Consider the following 19,984-nt stretch of genomic DNA (forward strand, 5'->3'; position numbering starts at 1 on the left):
AAACTTCTTTGTTCAATAAAGATATTGAAGATTAGGGGCAGGGTTCAAGTCCTCAAATACTTGCCTAGCAAGAATGAGGTGTAAGTATAATACCTAGTTCTGAAAACAGACAAGCAAATATTAGGAACAGGAACATTTGTCTCCTATTTACATTTGTAGGCTCTTCATCCCCTTCTTTTTTTTTTTCCAGTTGTGGGGCTTGAACTCAGGGCCTGGGTGCTGTCCCTGAGCCTCTTTGTGCTCAAGGCTAGTGCTCTAACACTTGAAGCACAGCACCACTTCTAGCTTTTTTCTGAGTAGCTTATTGAAGAGTCTGATGGACTTTTCTGTCTGGGCTGGCTTCAAACCTCAATCCTCAGATCTCAGCTTCCTGAGTAGCTAGGATTGCAGGCATCATTGATCATTGGACTCTTATTTTACTTTATTATTTTTGTGCTGGTACTAGGCTTGAACTTGGGGCCTCATGCTCTCACTTGACTTTTTCACTATCCCTTGAGACATACCAACCCTTCAAGTTTTTGCTTGTTAATTGGAGAGGAATTCTCATGGACTTGGCTCAGTGGTAGAGTACTTGCCTTGCATGCATGAGGCCCTGAGTTTGATTCCTAAGCATCGCCTAAGCAGAAATAAGCCAGAGTGATGTTATGGCTCAAGTGCTAGAGCTCTAGCCTTGAGCTGAAGAGCTGAGGGACAGCGCCCAGGCCCAGAGTTCAAGCCCCACAACTGACCAAAAAAAAATTCATATGGACTTTTTTTTGCCAGAGTTGGCTTCAAAATTTGTTCCTCAGATCTCAGCCTTCTGAGTAGCCAAGGATTACAAGTATGAGCCACCAGCACCTGGCTGATAAATGGACTTTTAAATTACGTTCTATGTTTTGTTCAGAGACAAGCAGTTTAGAGATGTTTTCATAGCTGGAGCTATACTGATTCTCCACTTAAGATAACTTGTAGTTTTTCTCTCCATCACCATGAGGTCCAGGATTTGGGGGACTCTGTTTCCACCCTCCTCTCCTGCCACACTTGCATCCTCCAACTCCTTTTCTTTCAGGTTTGGGTAGTCGGGCCTTGGAAAGAAAAGATTCAGGTGAGCTCCCAGCTGAACAAGGCACCCTGACCCCATCCTAATACAATAACTAATGGCCTCATTTCTTGAAGCTGTACTGGTTCTAATCCTTGTTTTATTCAGTTTGTAGCTTTGATAAAAAGCAACATTTTATTACATTTTTTCTGATATGGAAACTAATAAAGCAATTAATTTTGCATGACCCACACGTACATTCAGGAATCTGGCCACATACAGCATCATTTTTCACATGTGACAAATACACAGATTAAGTGCCATTCTTTGAATGTGCTAAATTTCTAATAGTTTGTATTTATATAGAACTTTATATAGACTTTCAAGTGTATGCTCTCCACTATAGCTATAATTCTGAGGTTATTTGATCACTCATTCAAATATTCAATGAAATTCGTATAGTGGGCCTAACATAGTCCAACTGTGTCACTCAGTCTAGAAGGCACTGGAAGTATGTTAGTGAACAAAGCAATAAGAATACTCACCGTTTTCTAATCATGAATGTTCACTGTTAACATCACACACACAGCACGCTTTTCACATTGAGGTATTAAAATACATACATAATCACATAACTACTTTGCTTAACTTCATTGTGAAAATGCTCTCCTAAGCAGAGAAAACCCTAGTACTGAGCATGATTGGTACATAAAAACTAAAATAACTAAATATACATTTTCTAAATTATATATATGTATGTGTGTATAAGAAACATTAACAAATAGAGAGTTGATGACCCATGCATTCTTTCCCTAGTTTTCTGTATTCAACTCTGAGATCAAGGGAGCGTTCAGTTTGTTCCAACCTTCTTCATTAGCAAATTGGCTGCAGATTAATATCAAACACCTCAGTACAACTAGAAATGCAAAATAAACTTCATTTCCAGCTTGTCTCTCTTCCTGGGAAAGCTTCCAGTTTCTTTTTTTCCCTCTTCATTCTTTTTCTTCTTATTGTTTTTACTGTTTTCTTTTTCTCCTTGTAGGACAACCTTTCTATTCTTTAAATTTGTACCTTTAGGTCATGATCCTGTTACTTACTTGTCAAACTGTGGCCACATCTATACAACCTTGATAGAATTGTTTAATGACACAACAGCAAGAAATCTACAACTATCAGACCTAGGTTGGCTTTGTGACTCTTGTCAGATTGTTTACTCTCAAATTGGTCCAATCACATTAGTCCCTTCCAGTTCTGTTTTATAGCTGTGGCCTGAAAGCCAGTCACCTGGCAAAAACACTGAGACTATTGTTTGAATACTGTCACTATCATTGTTTATCTACTATAAAGCACACAGGATGGAGACACAGAGTGAACAACTTACCTGAAAAGCTTCACTATTTCCAGGAATTATCAAATGTTCCTTCATCAGACATCCCTGTAGGAATGGGGCTCTGTCCCTCTCTGCCGATGGCTGCTGGGGACAAAAAAGAATGATATTATGGTGTTATGTTTATCTAGGTTTACTAGAAGAGGAAAAGAATCAGTATTGATGCAAATAGCAAACACAGGTAAGTCTGCCATAGAGGAAGCAGGCCCTGAAGTGACCCATTTCCTTCTTCTGCTTGCTAGAATGGTCTCTTGGTGAGTCACCTGCTGGAGGAGAAGAACAGGACAAGCAGAATGCCAACTCTCAACTGTCCACCCTGTTTGTTGAGAAACCTCAGACAGGCTCAGTGAAAGTGGGTAAGTGTCTAGCATCAAATCCTCCCCTTTTCCTTTTTTTTTTTTGTCAGTCATGGGACTTGAACTCAGGGCCTGGGCGCTGTCCCTCAGCTCTTCAGCTCAAGGCTAGCACTCTACCACTTGAGCCACAGCACCACTTTTTCTGTTTATGTGGTGCTGAGGAATCAAACCCAGGGCTTCATGCATGCAAGGCAAGCACTCTACCACTGAGCCACCTTCCCAGTACCCCCTTTCCTTTTTTATAGCCATGTAAAATTCAGGTATTATAAAATTAACTATTTTAAAGCAAAAAAATGCAATGGATTTTAATGCACCCATAATGATGTGCAACTACTCCTTCTACCTAGTTTCAAAACATGTCCATCACTTCCCCCAAAGATCCTGTAGTTCACTAAGCAATCACCTGCATTGCCCACTTCCATCAAACCCCATCACTAATTTGCTTTTTTCCTAAGGACAATCTGTTCTGGATTATTTGATATAAATAGAATCACATGATCCATGACATTTTGTTTCTGGCTTCCTTCTGTTTTTGAGGTCCACACGGGATGCATAGTATACATCAGTACTTCATTCCTTACCATGGCTGAATAATAAGCCTTTGTGTATGAGTATAATACTGAGTCTTGCTTTCTATAACCTGAAAAAGTGAATGACAGCTGAGATCTGAGGATCATGGTTTGAAAGTCTGTGAGACTTATTTCCAATTAACTAGCAGATAGCAGAAGTAGAGCTGTGGCTCTAGGAGAGCTCTAGGCTTAAGCACAAAAGCCCTGGGACAACACCCAGTCCCTGAGTTCAAACCCCGTACTGGCACCAAAAATAAATACATACATACATACATGCATACATACATACATACATATATACATAAATAAATACATAAATACATAAATAAAATAAGTTGGTGCCAACTCATTGCACAATTCTGGAAGTCCAAAGCACACCATAGTCTATTAGTTACAGACCTGTGTCAACTTCTCCCAGTTAAAACCAAAACAAATGTCATGTTTTTAAGCCACAGATTGAATCTATGTGTATTTTCTAGGAGCAAACATCACCTTTATAGCCAAAGTCAAGGCTGAAGATCTTCTTAGAAAACCCACCATCAAATGGTTCAAAGGGAAATGGATGGATCTGGCCAGCAAAGCCGGAAAGCACCTCCAGCTGAAGGAAACCTTCGAGAGGCAAACTCGGGTATGGCTCAGGGCTCAACTAGCGCCTTTCTTCTGTGTGGAGAAGAAGTCATTTCAGATGTAACTTTGAGTGATTTTAGTGCCAGAAAAATCTGTGGAATTATCATTCCTAATGTCTCTAACGCCCTTGAAATGGTCATGTGCTAAGGAACGGGGGGGGGGGGGGGGACATATTTATCTCCCTGTTCTGATACTGTTGTATTAGATTCCCTAGATAAACTTATACTGAGGAAGTTTGGGGTTTTTTGTTTTTGTTTTTTTTGGGGTCCGGTCATGGGGCCTGAACTCTGGGCCTGGGCGCTGTCCCTCAGCTCTTCAGCTCAAGGCGAGCGCTCTACCACTTGAGCCACAGCGCCACTTACGGCTTTTTTTCTTTTTGCTTATGTGGTGCTGAGGAATCGAACCCATGGCCTCAGGCATGCAAGGCAAGCGCTCTACCACTGAGCCATCTTCCCAGCCCCACACTGAGGAAGTTTGTAAAGTAACTGAAAGGTGATGGTCCCTTGCTGTCGGCAAGATAGAACTACAGTATGTCTGGATGCATTGTGTTATAGATATACACATTCGAGATGCAGATCATCAAGGCCAAAGAGAACTATGCGGGAAATTACAGATGTGAAGTCACCTACAAGGATAAGTTTGATAGCTGTTCTTTTGACCTTGAAGTTCATGGTAAGAGAACCTTCTTGCTTGCATACATGTGATTTTTATGTTATGTTATTTTCAAATGGGAAGGGATGGAAAGAGAAGAAATCATTTAACATAATGAAATTGGGGGGCATTTTTCTTTCAAAATTGAACCATTTGTTGATGTGGCCATTTTTGCAATCTTGGTGAATTGTTATTGTGATTTCACTTTTAAGAGGTGGGAGAGAGTGAAGGAAAAGGTGACATAGTCCAAAACGAAATGCATTCTTTTTTAAAACTTTTATTTTATTGTAAAGATGCTGTACAGATGGGTTACCATTACTTGAATAAGGCAAAGAGTACATTTCTTGTCGAGTATTGTTACCCCTTACCTTGTTGTTCTCCCACTATCCCTTTCCATACCCACCTCCCTCCTTTCCTCACTGGGAAATGTACTCTTTACCTGATTTATGTAATTGTAACCCCTCTGTACATCATCTTTATAACAATAAATTAAAAAGAAAAGTGGGTTTTGGAGCTGGGTGGCTCACTCCTGCTGAAGTTGAGATCTAAGGATAGCAGTTGGAAGCCAACCTGGGCAGAAAAGTCTGAAAGGCTCTTATTACCAACTAGCCAATAAAAAGCCAGAAGTGTGATGCAACTGCTCCAGCTTTGAGCAGAAAATACTAAGATATAGCACTTAGTATCTGTGTTCAAGACCAAATTCACACACACACACACACACACACACACACACACAATGGGATTTGACACTATTACTAAGTATCTCTTGAGCATGCTACCTGCATTCCTTCACTCTCTCAGATAAGGGATGTCAATAAATATATCATTTCATTAAGGCCACTCAGGTGTGGGGATAAGGTCTTATACTCGCTAAGAGAATGTTAGGATACCCAGGAAGAAGGGAGATATTCCCTTACAGGGACTGATGTCAGATATAGAAGTTCTCCATCTATATGTTCCATGTACTTCCCAGAGTAAAAATAATGTGCATAAATGTAAAGAAATGCACTTAGGTTTGGGGAATTCTACCTTTTAACATATGCAAAGGGCAAGTGAACCCTGCAGCAAAGAAGATAGAATTTAGATGAATTCACATAAGTTGATGTGGCCACAGGAGACAGAAGCTAGTGTGATTTTATTTTATTATTTTATTTTATTTATTTATTTTGTTAGTCATGGGGCTTGAACTCAGACCCTGAGCACTGTCCCTGAGCTTTTTGCACTCAAGGCTAGCATTCTACCACTTTGACCCACCATGCCACTTCTGGTTTTCTGATGGTTAATTGAAGATAACCTGGCACTAGTGTGATTTGAAATGGAGTTATTCCAAGTAGTAGAGAGTTGAATTCCAGGCTACTTATTCTATGTTTGAATGATATTCTTGGTCATAGACATCACACCACAACCTAGAGACCTGGAGGAAGCTTACTGGAAGTATGAAGTATCCACAAGGCATATCCTACCCTGTTGAGTATAAGAGTGAAGAAAATCAATCACACACAGCTCATTACAAAGGGAAGGGCAGTCACACAGAAGTAGGAAGAGTCCTCAAGTCCCCAAGAAGCATTTAGACCTGAGACTGAGGTTAAGTGAGAATTTTGTGGGGGGCAGGGTAGGGGTTCCATAATGAATTCAAGCCATAATGCAGACTCAACAACAACAAAAAAGAGCAGCACTTAGGCAGATTAGAATCAAAGGTAAAGGCTTGGCAGAATGGCTCAGTTGGTAGAGCATCAGCCAATGAGCAAAAGCATCATATCAAGGGTCAAATCCCTGTCTTGAATAACAACAAAAGAATCAAAGGTGGAAGTTACGAAGAGGTGAGTTTTGTCTTTATATTTGGATGAGTTCTTTTAGGATCATTGAATAGATGAGAAATAAGTAGCCTGGAACTCAACTCTCTACCACTTGGAATAATCACACTAGCTTCAGAAGCCAGTGGCTTATGCCTGTAATCCTTGTTACAGAGGAGGCTGAGATCTGAAGATCATAGTTCAAAGCCAGCCCAGGCAGGAATGTCTATGAGACTCTCATCTCCCATTAACCAAATGAACCTGAGAAGGTCATGCTATTCCCATTCCAGGAAAGGTCCAACAAAGGCTGAATGATCGTAGGCAGGGACATTATTTCTTCTGTGTTAAATGAGAATTTTGCCCTGGCCAAGGCATCTCTAAGAATCTCCTGAAGGCCTTTTTAAGTCTAGATTTGTAGATATCTCTCCCTGAGCTGGTGGATCAGAATCTCTGGTAGGACTCCTTGAATGACTCTCATGGGCATGCAAGTGGAACAACAATCATACACAGAGGCCCCTGTGGTCCCCTCTATTGGTTCTCATGAGGGAGGAGAAGACCTGCCTTCATGGCACAGCCAACCTGGAGACAGCTAGCACCTCTACCCCATGATCTTCCATCCAACCAATCCCCACAGCTCATGAAGGAACTGAAATGAAACTTGCCTTCTTAATGGGTATTAACATCTGCTGTTTTCTTTCCTTTCAAAGAATCTACGGGGACTACTCCAAACATTGACATCAGATCTGCCTTCAAGAGAAGGTAATTTCCAAATGGGAAATCTAGATGACTATTATATAGCACAGAGGTGAAGGCTTTTCAAAATGTATCTCTCATCCCCTAAGGTTCATATGCCAAAGAAGAATCATTTCACTGTGGTCATACACACTACTTTTGTAAACACTGGTATTGCAGCTAAGCTTAATGTCCAATCAAGTATAAATGCTGATGTTTTTAGAATATCCTTGCCAAAATAAAGCTGTCATTTTTGACGGTATTATGGTTGCCTTAGAAGGATACACTCTCAACTTATTCATAAGTACATGTTTCACAAGGCATTATTTTCCTCAAAATGGCCCAAAGAGATTTTATCTACCACCAGTTTTTTTATCTCCATTTTATCTACCATCAGTTAATTAATATGAAAAGCCTTTTTATTTCAATTAATGATCACCTACAAATCACTTAAGGAGTAACTAAATCATGTAGTTCCCATACCATAATTAGTAGACAGTTACTGAAGTTAACATGGTATAATACTGAATTATTATGCATAAAAGGTTACTGAATCCACTAGAATTAACAATACTGTTGAGCTGGGCACCTGTGGCTCATGCCTGTAATCCTAGATACTCAGGAGGCTGAGATCTGAGGATGGCAGTTCAAAGACAGCCTGGGGAGGAAAGTCTGTGAGATCTTATCTCCAATTAACCACCAGAAAACCAAAATTGGCACTGTGGCTCAAGTGTTACAGTTGCCCACATTGAGCTGAAGAGCTGAGGGCCAGCGCCCAGGCCCAGAGTTCAAGCCACATGACCGAAAAAATAAATACTATTGAAAGGCAGATTCCAGATACTTATTTAGTTTTACAGCTCCCAAGGCTGAAAAAAATAAAAATATTATGGAAGGAAAATGAAAATTGTTTCTCTTCTCTGAGATATATAACTAGTCCCTTCTTACTATATTACCTTCTATTTTTAAATGATAACATCTTTGATAAAAGTAATTATTTTGTTTTTTCTAAGACCAAATCCATGTACTGTTGTGTTGAATAAGGAAAGAAAGCCATTTTAAGTTATAAAGCATTGTATGTATTAGGAAAACATATGGCATCTGTTTTTATAAAGCAACACTTTGGTTCATTAATAAAAGGTACATTTCCCTCTTAAATTATGAATAAATAAAAATGCAAATTACTCTGAAAAGATATTGAAAATTACCTGACCAGTAATTTGTGTGTGTGTGTGCCTGTCCTGGAGCTAGAAATCAGGGTCTTGGGGCTGTCCTTGAGCTTTTGGCTCAAAGCTATCAGTCTATCACTTGAGCCACAGCTCCACTTCTGGCTTTTTGGTGATTAACTGGAGAAAAGAGTCTCATAGACTTCCCTGTCCAGGCTGACTTAAAACTGCCAATCCCCAGATCTCGGTCTCCTGAGCAGCTAGGGTTACAGGTGTGAGCCGCAAGTACCCACCTATAGTAATTGGTATTTTAAATGTGAAAACAAAAATCTCAAAGTTTCAGATCCTATTATTTTCTTTCCACCTTCTCCCCTCATCCCAAACTTAGCAAATGCATAGATCTAAAACTATCCCCATGACTCATACAAGTATATTTCAGAACAGAAACATGACCTACCGTTCCAAACTCTAAGGCCCTAAACACCTTAGATTAGAGAAATTTTGGAAACACAGTACTTGAGTTTAATCCTTATGACTTACATATTGTACACACTGTTTTTAACCCACAGACTCTTTCCTTAGAAACCATAACTAACATTTGTAAAGCTCAGGAAACAAAATCTTCATTTAAAAAACTAAACATGTAAGTAAAATATGTAGTGCCATTATATGTGAGCACCACAGCTTTTTTATTTTAAGAGTTTCTATGAAATCACAATGGTGGCTGCATGCTTAATCGAAGATGCATTTCTCTGTAGGAAAGCACATTAAAAAAATTGAAAAGTTCATCAGCAACCCAAAGATAAATTTTTGAAAAATATCTCTTAAAAAGCTATTAACATGAAAATGAAAAGATTGCATTATAGAGGGCAATCCTCTGAAAACAAAAAGGAATGCATCTTTGGAAGAGCTCTGCACCAGCTCCATTCATGCTTATGTTAATATATCACTATCTGATTCATCTATTCATGGACATAAAGAAGTTACCTTTGATATAAGGCTTTGCACTTATATATCTGGCCCTGGTACACTTTGTCCTCCAAGCCAATCTCTGTCTTATATGCACAACAGAGATCAACAAAAGTCCTTTGCTTTTCACATAAGTTTGTTTACCCAACTTGCAATAACAAAGTACTTTGTGTTGCTTGGCTTAAATGCATTTGTGTTACTTAGTTTTAACACAAATCCAAGCAGTTTTCTATATGCAATCTACAAAATCGTGTCTTCTGAAATCATCGAGGAGCACAAGCTTCTCATGGCTGCTTTTCCACAAGTACATGCTCCAAGAACTTCCAGTGTGACTTGTGTGAAAAGCAATAGTTTGTGTCGATTCAGTCCTTGCGTGGTCGTACAAAATTGCATATGTTCTATGTAGAGTGTTTGGGGGAGAGTGTTATGTATGTGTCTACATTAAACCCAGCTTTGCTTTTCTTTTGTTAATGACAGTGGAGAAGGTCAAGAGGATGCAGGGGAACTTGACTTTAGTGGTCTCCTGAAACGTAGGTGAGAACCAAGACATGGGGTCCAGGCACCTCAGCACTTGTACATCTCCGCCCAGTGAAGTCAAGTTAATGTGAATGCCTTTCAAGGAATTTTCCTTTCTTAAAAAGTGTTTTGCTTACACAACATAACAGAATCAACTAAGAAAGGATGAAAAAGTAACTGCATACTAATCTCTTAAAAACTGTAGCTGATGCTTTCAAACTTTCTCCATGTTTCCTGAGTTCTCCCATGTCTTCTTAATTGGGTATGAGGAGATTTGAAAACCAGAGACATTAAGGTTTAAATACCCAGAAACTTTTTAAAAATTAATTAATTTATTTATTTTTTATTGCGAAAATACTGTACAGAGGGGTTACAATTACATGGGCAAGATAATGAGTACATTTCTTATCAAGCATTGTAGCCTCCTCCTTTGTTACCCAGAAACTTTTAAGATGGCACGTGATTCTTCTCATGATTAAATAAATCAAATCTCCATCATCTTGCTTTTGGTATTTGGTATTTGACCAAACAAATAAATTGCTCAATTTTGGTAGCAGTCTCTGCAGGTGTACCTACCTATGCCTCATTACAAAGGTCAAGAGATGCTGAGTGACTTACTCCCTCAGGCCCACAAGTTTTGCAGGCAGGGCAGACACCCAAATCCAAATTTGTCTTTTCAGAGTCACCATTATCTCCTGTGACTCCATGTAAGAAGTACTACGTACACCTCACCTGCCCTAGAAGCTCATTCTCCTGTGTAAAACATGTATTGACACTTTAAAAAAGATAAGAGGTCTCCTGCAATCATTTATTTAACCCTAAAATAAAATAAAAATATCCAAAGCTTCCTCTGTATAGAATGCATAAATTCAGGAATCCAGGAGATGTCTCATAGAAAGGGATGAATATATATTTTGGGAGAGTAGTGACAAAAAAACTTAGATTCATATCTCAACTCCACCATCTACTAGTTAAGTGACTTTTGTCATCTATGTCTTTTCTGAGACTTTCTTCTCATATTTGTAAATGTGAACAGTTGAAACAACTTAACAGAGCTAGTGTGAAAATTAAGTATAAAAGGCATGGCCCATAGTAGTTGGAAACTAAATAGACACTTCCAGTTGCAAAATATCTGTTTTCCCTTCAGGAGTATATATTTATAAAGAGCATACACACTCACACTCACACACACACACACACACACACATAAATGAGAGTGTGGAAGGGAGAAAGGGAGAGCTATCAAAATATAATACAGAACATTATTAATTGTCTTTTTCTGATTGTTCTTTTTGGAGGATTAAAGAAATGCAATTATTTGGTCAAAGTTCCTAGAGGAAAATAATTTGAAACAAATACTTGGAGGGATTCAGCCTTAGTGTCTCTGTCCGTCCCTCTCATGTGATAGACCTATCTATTGTTCAATAAACTTCTTTGCTTACTGCTAAAACAAAAATGAGGAGCCAACGTGTCTTCAGTTCTCCTTTGCTTTGCATTTTCTTAACTAAGACTTTGGTTCCTAATTAGATTGTTGCTAACATAAGGCTATATTCATTTAATATTGTACTAATCTACTATCACAACTTTAGAAGTGATGTGTTTTCTTACTAATTTGTAAATTGCATGTGTTTTAATTGTGGTAATGATACATGGTTGCCATTTCTACTTTTTTGGGAGTGTCTGACAAAAATCCCCATCAAGATGAATATCGTTATGATCAACATCTCTGTTCCAAAAAGATCTCCTTGCCCTGGTTAAAGCCAGCTTCTTTCACATAGACATTAGATGAAGCAGGAATCTTTTGAGCAGTAAGTATTCTTTTACGGGATTAGATCTATATAAATCCTTGGAAGTTTTATTCTACATAAAATTTCTATAAATGCTCTGTAGTTCACAAGGATCATAAAGTTATAGAGATTTTGATGTAGATGAAATTACTCTGGATGTTGTATAGGTCTATCCCAGCAATGGAAAAGAATCCTAAATCTGCAATTTTCTTGTCCTCATCACTTAAGCATGCAGACAGGGCTATGGGCAGCCACCATGGTAAGTAGAGTTACTTTCCAGATAAGTGAAGGAAATGCTACTGGAGAGACCTTTGATCTCACATTCCATGATAGAAGTGACTGTCTCTATTTGTGATTCAGAATACAATTAATTTATGGAAAGGAAAAGAAAGAAATAGGGAAGAGGTCATTGCTCTTCTATGAGAAAGTTGATAAAGAAGATGGCATGTATCCTGATGTTTCAATGGAAAATGAGGAAGGTATTTGGTTTTATGATCTATTAATTAAACCAATTTATTACTAGCTTCCTTCATAAAATATTCCCCTCATAAATCTAGGAACATCTCAGTAGTTGACAAGTGCCTTTTGTTAGCTTACATATATTCTGTATAGTTTGATATTTTTGCACTATCAAAAGGATACTTGAAGTGTTTGTGTATGTAATTCTCCTCAATCAAAATACAAATTACTGCAGTCTATGTATGGCATAATTCGTGTTTAAGGGCATGTTCAGGCTGGCATGTGACCAAAAAAATCAAATATTAATAAATTGAGTAAACACCCCACAGAGAATATTACAGATATACAAGCATACACATTTTAATTGCAATTGTCCAATATTTAAAAAGATATATATGAAATACAGACTACCTTCAGCCTATAAATTTCATTGGTTCTGGCAAATTATTGCCACTCCAATTTCAGGACAATTTATTTAAGCTTTTCAATTTCCGCATATTTTTATTTCAATGAGATCAAAATAATGCTATGTGAAATTTATCAAGGCCCATTTCCCTATGGTGTTTTCTAGCTTTTTCCATCAAAGTTAAGTTACTAAGGGATCCACGACTTTCCACTCCCTTCCATTTTTCAAGACATTGGCCTTCCTTGGAACATTGGAACCCCCTGTCCCATTTGGGCAAAAATGACTTACATAGCAATGTAAAATGGAAATTAGATGTTTAGGAGTTAGAGTGCCTAAAGATACCTTAAACATTATGCTAACAATATATTTTCCTTCTCTCTCCTGTATACTTTACTCTTATTACAACTCAGGATTTCCCTCTCATAGTTTGTATGAGTATAAAGAAGAAAATCTGAAACAGGAATAATAAATGAGACAAAGCAAACATATTTGTAACTTATCAGTACCTAACATAACAACATGAATCTATTTCCACACTAGTGCATAAGATGTGTTAATCAGGATTTCCGGAAATTAAATTCAAATCAGTATAATTCACAGTAAGTAGTCACCTTGTAACATTTCCAGTTTAGACTGGTATAAATAGTTAAATCTACCTAAATGAAATCAAAATTGTTTAACAATGAAGAAAATAATTTAAATTACATTTTACAATTATACTAAGCTCCTTTTTCTAAAGTATTTATTCATGAGTGTCATAGTGAAGTTTTGAAATAGAAGAAAACAAATGTCTTTTAATTCTTATAAAGTTTTACTTATATATGTTCTTCAAAATTTCTATATGTTCTTTAGGTAGTGATCAAATTTTGGGGCCATAATTACCCTCAGAAGTTACTTTCCCTTCGTTCATGGGACTCTAAATTTTTCTTTTACCATTTACTATTTACATGTTTTAATTCAACTTCATCCTACTTCCAAAAGGGAGAATTCAAGACAATATGTTACAATGATATGAGAGAATTTTTTTTTTTTTGCATCACTCTTCTGCCAATTTAGAAACCAATTTAGAGAAACCAGGGTATGGAGGATAGAAAACAATACTGGAGTTTGACCTTAGGACCTAAAACTCACTAGCCAGATGCTCTCCCTCTTGATCCTAGGAACAGCATCTTTCTTTTTTTAAAAAGTAAAAATCTTCATCCACAAAACTATTATTTAAAAAATCCCTCATGAGAGTTTTGTTTTTAAAATATAAAAGCTAAGAAAAGTGCGTAATGTACATAATTATGTATGTGCTAGGAAAAATGCTATTGTCAAAATCAAAGCCTTGAAATACTGTCTTTGTACTGGCCTATACATCAGTAAGGAAAAAGAGGTCATTCTCATTCACAAGCCATTAGTCAACTCTTTTAGTTCTCATTTTACTATTATTATTATTATCATTATTTTCTAATCCATGAACATAGTATACCTCCATCTATAAGTATTTAGTTCTTAATCTACTTTTCAAAATGAATTCACAACCCATATCTAAGATGAGAACCATTCTATTTCTCTAATTTCATGCTCAATTAGCTATACTTGTCTTCCCCCTCCCCCGCCCAAAATTGTTCTTTTAATATAAGAAAATGAAAAGTGTTAGCATTACTGTACATATTTGAGCTACCAGGTGGTAGTTTCCCTAAGACTTCAAGTAAGGCGAATAGACTTATCTGGTGGCTTTAAACAGAGCTTTTTAACACAATCCCCTCTTCCCCCCACCAAAAAAAAGTCAGGATCACACCCCGGGCTTCCTTTACTCTAAGGGTCAGGACAGTTACTAAAGAGGCCATGGCTCTCTCTGGTTAGGGAGGTGAAGCAGCAGGAAGAGGAACCTGAGATTGATGTGTGGGAGCTGCTGAAGAACGCGAACCCCAACGAGTATGAGAAGATCGCTTTCCAGTATGGTATCACAGACCTGCGGGGCATGCTCAAGAGGCTCAAGCGGATGCGTCGGGTGGAAAAGAAGAGTGCAGGTGAGCACTGGAGGAGGAGCACTGGAGGAGGGTGCAGTGGCAAAGGCCGACCAAAGGCAGGCGAACTGGAAAGACTCAACCTTTACCTCACGCCCTTACTTCATCCTGTCCACCCTGGCTTAGGGAGAAGCCAAAGGGAGGTGGGGGGAACAGGAGGAGGGCCCCTCTCTTTTGATGGCCTCTAACATCAGTGGCAATGCAGATAGTAGAACAGCTGAAGGTCATCTCCATCCCTCCACCCTCCCAAGAATGGACAGCCAACGCTTTGTACCACACCCACATCTCCCTCACAAAGCCTTGGTTTTTAGACAAGAGGAGGTTCTCTGTCTCTGCTTAGCATCCTATTTCTCCACCTTTCTGGCTAGGAATGGGGAGTTTGCATCTCTCACACAATGTACTTTTGGGAAGTTTCTGTGCTTTTTCCCAGGGATCTGTGGTATGGTTTTAAATACTTTTTTTCCCGTTAATGTGGAAAAGAGAGAGAGAGAGAGAGAGAGAGAGAGAGAGAGAGAGAGAGAGAGAGAGAGAGAGAGAGAGAGAGAGAGAGAGAGAGAGAGAGAGAGAGAGAGAGAGAGGAAAGAATATGTTCAAAATATAAAATGTTGACCACTCAAGTTCTTGGCAGTTTCTTGTAGTAGATCATCAGTTATTGGTTTGACCATACATCAGGGTGATAGATGAATCCTATGATGATTTATTGTTTTACTAGTTATTCAGAGACAATTTAAAGATTTACGTTGATCACCTATACTTTATTTCTAAACTGCTTGTGGATTCCTTGAGAAATATAGCTGGGAAAAAATACAGCTAGTTACTTGTTTTAATTTAGTAGTTTTGTTTTGTTTTGCAGAGCTTAACTATTTCCATGATCCCAGAACCCCTAAAATTACTATCTTGAGTCTAGGAATTCATAGTCTCAAACATCAATGTAGACACCTGTTTTTCCCAGATTGGCTTTTCGTGTGTGTGTGTGTGTGTGTGTGTGTGTGTGTGTGTGTGTGTGTGTGTGTGTGTGTGTGTGTGTAGTGTATATGCAAGGAGCCGTTTTAAAATTCTATTTTAGGGGCTGGGAAGGTGGCTCAGTGGTAGAGTGCTTGTCTTGCATGCATGAGGCCCTGGGTTTGATTCCTCAGCACCACATAGGCAGAAAAAAGCTGGAAATGGAGCTATGGCTCAAGTGGTAGAGCACTAGCCTTGAGCTGAAGAGTTGAGGGACAGTGCCCAAGCCCCAGAGTTCAGGCCCCATGACCGACAAAAATAAATAAATAAATAAATAAATAATTCTATTTTAGGGGCAAATTTCTAAAATACTAAAAGTTGGGTAAGTCTACGATTTCAATTAACCAAAGGTATTGAATTGAATCCCATTAATTACTGAATTTCGTACATATTCCATAATGAACAGTAATTTGTGGTCTTGATATATCACTCAAGTGGTAGTATGCCTATCTAGCAAGCATAAAGTCTTTAGTTTAAACACCAGTATTTCCCAAAACAAACAGACAAAAAAAACCATGATATAGAAATTCAAAAATAGAGCTGGATGTGGTAGCACATGGCTGTAATCCCAGTACTAGGGGAGCTTAGGGAAAAGGGTATCAAGTTCCAGGCCAGCCTAAGCTATCCAGTGAGATTGTTTCTCACAAAACAAGCCAAAAGAAAAATAAAGAGGACTATTTTAAAAATAATTCCAGTGGTTCAAATAATATTAGAAAATTAAAAGAAATGATCATATAGTTCAGTTTCATTTAGGTTCATTTCCAAAGAATTGGGTCATTTTTAAAGTGTCTTCAACTACTCTTTTCTTAAGTTTCTTTTTATTTATTGATTGATATTTTGGGGGGGAGTCCGGTCATGGGACCTGAACTCTGGGCCTGGGCGCTGTCCCTCAGCTCTTCAGCTCAAGGCTAGTGCTCTACCACTTGAGCCACAGTGCCACTTCTGGCTTTTTTCTTTTTGCTTATGTGGTGTTGAGGAATCGAACCCAGGGCCTCATGCATGCAAGGCAAGCGCTCTACCACTGAGCCACCTTCCCAGCCCCTTAGGTTTCTTTTTTAAAAAAGTAAATTCTTCTTAAAATTTTAAACCAGCTTATTAAATATGTCAACACAATCCTAAAATGTAAAGGGTAGTTTGGAAGGTTCCTGATGTTTTTCTTCTCTGACTCTCATTTTCTTTTTGCTTTTTAGATTCTCATATATGGTTTGACTATGTAAATTTACACAGTTTGTGTTCACAGATTAACATACTTTTGTTTCTTTGATCGATCAGCTTTTGCAAAAATTCTTGATCCTGCCTATCAGATTGATAAAGGAGGCAAAGTAAGGTTTGTCGTGGAGCTGGCAGATCCAAAGCTGGAGGTGAAGTGGTTCAAAAATGGCCAAGAAATTCGGCCCAGTACAAAGTAAGTGGCTTTGCGTGTAATAAATAACAAATAGAAATATACATAGATAAATAAATAAATGTTCAAAGAGTAGCTTGACCCAGTTTTCTGAAAATAAAAGGAATTATTTTGGTTAGATTCTTATAATGTGAAGTCATACATGTAGAGAGTAAAAGTTTAAGTCACTTTTCTTGTAGTATTGGAACTATTCAAATCACTGGCTATGCAGATGAAACTACCGTTTATGGGGTTGGGAAGGTGGCTCAGTGGTAGAGCACTTGCCTTGCACGCCTGAGGCCCTGGGTTCGATTCCTCAGCACCACATAAGCAAAAAGAAAAAAGCTGGAAGTGGCGCTGTGGCTCAAGTGGTAGAGCACTAGCCTTGAGCTGAAGAGCTGAGGACAGTGCCCAGGCCCAGAGTTCAGGCCCCATGACTGGATCCAAAAAAAAGAGAAACTACCGGTTATGCTAGACTGTTTCAAGTGATTCTTAATTATTGTTCTGTGTTAATACAGGTTAGCTGGAATTCATTTGGAACATTGTGAAACTTCTCCTTTTTTTTTTTTTTCCAGTCCTGGAGCTTGAACTCAGGGCCTGGGTACTGTCCCTGAGCTTCTTTTGCTCAAGACTAGCACTCTACCATTTGGGCCACCCTACCACTTGTGGCCTTTTCTGTTTATGCGGCTGAGGAATCAAGCTAGGCAAGCGCTCTGCCACTAGCCACACTCCCAGCTCCTTCTCCCAATTTTTTAAACAAATATAATTTCATTGCTATAGTTAAGGAGCTGTACAGAGGGGTTACCATTCCATAAATCAGAAAATGAGTACAGTTCTTTTTGGACAATGTCATTGCTTCCTTTGCTTTCTCCCAGTTTCCTCCTCCCATCCCTGCCCACAAGTTCATTTTCCACATAGTGTTTACTGAATGCCATGACTGCATTTGTTCACCCTTCCTCTCCTCATTTCTGCAAACCCGTTTGTTAGCCACCTCCCCCCACCCCCAAAAAGCCAAACAAAACAAAACAAAACAAAAACCAGTCAGGTGCCAGTGGCTCACGCCTGTAATCCTAGCTTCTCAAGAGGCTGAGATCTGAGGATTACGGTTCAAAGCCAGCCCGGGCAGGAAAGTCCATGAGACTTTTTAATCTCCAATTAACCACCAGAAAACAAGAGGTGGCGCTGTGGGTCAAGCGGTAGAGAGCTCACCTTGAGCTGAAGAGCACAGACAGCATCAGTGCCCAAACCCAGAGTTCAAGCCTCATGACCTACAAAAACAAAAACAAAAAAACAAAAAAAACCCAAAAAACAAAACAAACAAACAAACAAAAAACAAAGCAAAAACAAATGCCACCACCATGTTTTCATTTCCTGGACTTCTCCCAATTTTTGAAAATAAAATTTAAAAATTCTTTGGAGATACGTACTTGATATACCAACTAAGAATCATACCTGATAATTAGATGATTTGTACTATTTCCAAAATAGCATCTATATTTGATAAGGGCTGAATATCTTCTATTTGCAAGTCAGGCACTGTTGAGTATTTAAAGCCATGTACCTGAGTAGAACTGTTTAACATTGAGATGTAATCAAATGCGGATCTAAGCCTGTGTTCTACTATTACTTGGTTCTCTCCCAAAGGAAGGAGAAAATACTAATCCCAATGTCTGATAGCATCACTAGTCTATTATGAAACTACTTTACAGAGATCCACCTCAGCCCAAGAGATTTTCAACTTTAATATATTGTTTTAAGTTAACAAGAGCCACGTGTACATTGATAAGAGACTTTAATCCTGGAAATCTGTCACTTCTGGAGTACAATTAGGTGGTTTCCAGTTTCTTAGTGCGGTCATGCCAACAGAAATGACTTTGTGTTAATAATGTTTGTACCGTCGTACCAAAAGTCTATTAATGATGGCCTGGATTTATCAAAACATAATTTTTAAAATCTTATTTAGTTATTGTGACTTTTTATTTGCATACACTATTATAAGGGGGAAAGGAATTTGTAATGACATTTCCACATTGTGAGTGCCTGTAGAAAATGTAATTTTTAATTTGCTAGATTAAGTGAAACATGTTAAAGTATTTTATTCTTGAAGCCTTCAAACTGAGAAATTGTGAAACCCACTTTTTTCCCATAGCCTATTATTATTCTCCTCATAGTCCAAGTCACAAACAATTAAAGTTTGCTGTCTTTGGATTCTACTTTACTTTTTCTAAATACCCAAAAGCTTTCTTAGTGGACAATATCTGTGATGTGCTTATGCCAGTTCTGAGACCACCACATGCTATGCTATGAGATTAGGTCCTACAGTTAAAATTGAAGATCATATTATTGCTCCAATGGAGCAATATTTATATTCACCCAACAAAACCTACTGTGTCCTTCAGGCTAGGCAATGAATGAGATATGCATCAGCAAATATAATCAAGGGGGTGGAGACCACTAAAAGTGAATTGATCATTTAAAGAATATACAGAGTTAAAAATATCCATGACAGTCTCAACCAACTCTATTTTCCAATAGCAGGTTGCTATCATTAAACAGCAAATATGTGAGACTTGATTTTATATTTGTAGTGAAAACCATCTACAGAAGAAAATTATTAGAGAAACATAAGAGCTTATATAAATGTGTTTATGTGCTATGTATCATAAAGGTGAAAATTGGTTTGTTGTTTGATGTTAACTATATAACACATGAAACATGATTATAAAACGAAAGTTGTATCCTTTGCTCTCAATTATTATGAAATTATATGACAAATTTGCTGGCGATAAAGAAAAGAACAAAATCCAGGTCACAGACTCTGATTATGTCCCTCTTATTTGAATTAGATACATCTTTGAACATAAAGGAAATGAAAGAATCATGTTCATCAATAACTGTGCTCTGACAGATGACTCAGAATACTATGTGACAGCTGGTGATGAGAAATGTTCTACAGAGCTCTTTGTACGAGGTAAAATGAAATCTCTTTCTTGCAGCCATCAGGAGACAGTGGTCTTCCTTCTCTCCAGAGCAATGGTCTGAATGAAAGACAAGGTGACCCTCTTAGCCCAAAGCAGAGACAGTGGAGAGAGTTTGGTTTGGCTGGTAGATTGGCTGACCATGGAGTCTTCTCTGTATTGGCAGGGATCATGTGTC

At 38.2% G+C, this 19,984-nt stretch overlaps 1 protein-coding gene across 10 annotated transcripts in view; it reads left to right on the plus strand.

Annotated features, from left to right (window-relative positions):
• Window positions 1-19,984, plus strand: part of Mybpc1 (myosin binding protein C1) — a 94,919-nt gene that overhangs the window by 33,949 nt on the left and 40,986 nt on the right. For 5 of the 10 annotated variants that reach the window (XM_069991210.1, XM_069991266.1, XM_069991232.1 and 2 more), the window contains exons 5-13: window positions 1,049-1,084; window positions 2,648-2,761; window positions 3,810-3,958; window positions 4,512-4,629; window positions 7,109-7,160; window positions 9,743-9,799; window positions 14,282-14,448; window positions 16,720-16,852; window positions 19,675-19,799. In XM_069991210.1, coding sequence (XP_069847311.1) covers window positions 1,049-1,084; window positions 2,648-2,761; window positions 3,810-3,958; window positions 4,512-4,629; window positions 7,109-7,160; window positions 9,743-9,799; window positions 14,282-14,448; window positions 16,720-16,852; window positions 19,675-19,799 — 951 coding nt within the window. The remainder of the gene's footprint in view (window positions 1-1,048; window positions 1,085-2,647; window positions 2,762-3,809; window positions 3,959-4,511; window positions 4,630-7,108; window positions 7,161-9,742; window positions 9,800-14,281; window positions 14,449-16,719; window positions 16,853-19,674; window positions 19,800-19,984) is intronic. The other 5 variants (XM_069991241.1, XM_069991272.1, XM_069991279.1 and 2 more) reach the window with 2 other exon arrangements.

This window comes from Dipodomys merriami, unplaced genomic scaffold (assembly GCF_024711535.1).
Source record: "Dipodomys merriami isolate MVZ:Mamm:240054 unplaced genomic scaffold, mDipMer1.0.p SCAF_10, whole genome shotgun sequence".
Classification (NCBI taxonomy): Eukaryota; Metazoa; Chordata; class Mammalia; order Rodentia; family Heteromyidae; genus Dipodomys; species Dipodomys merriami.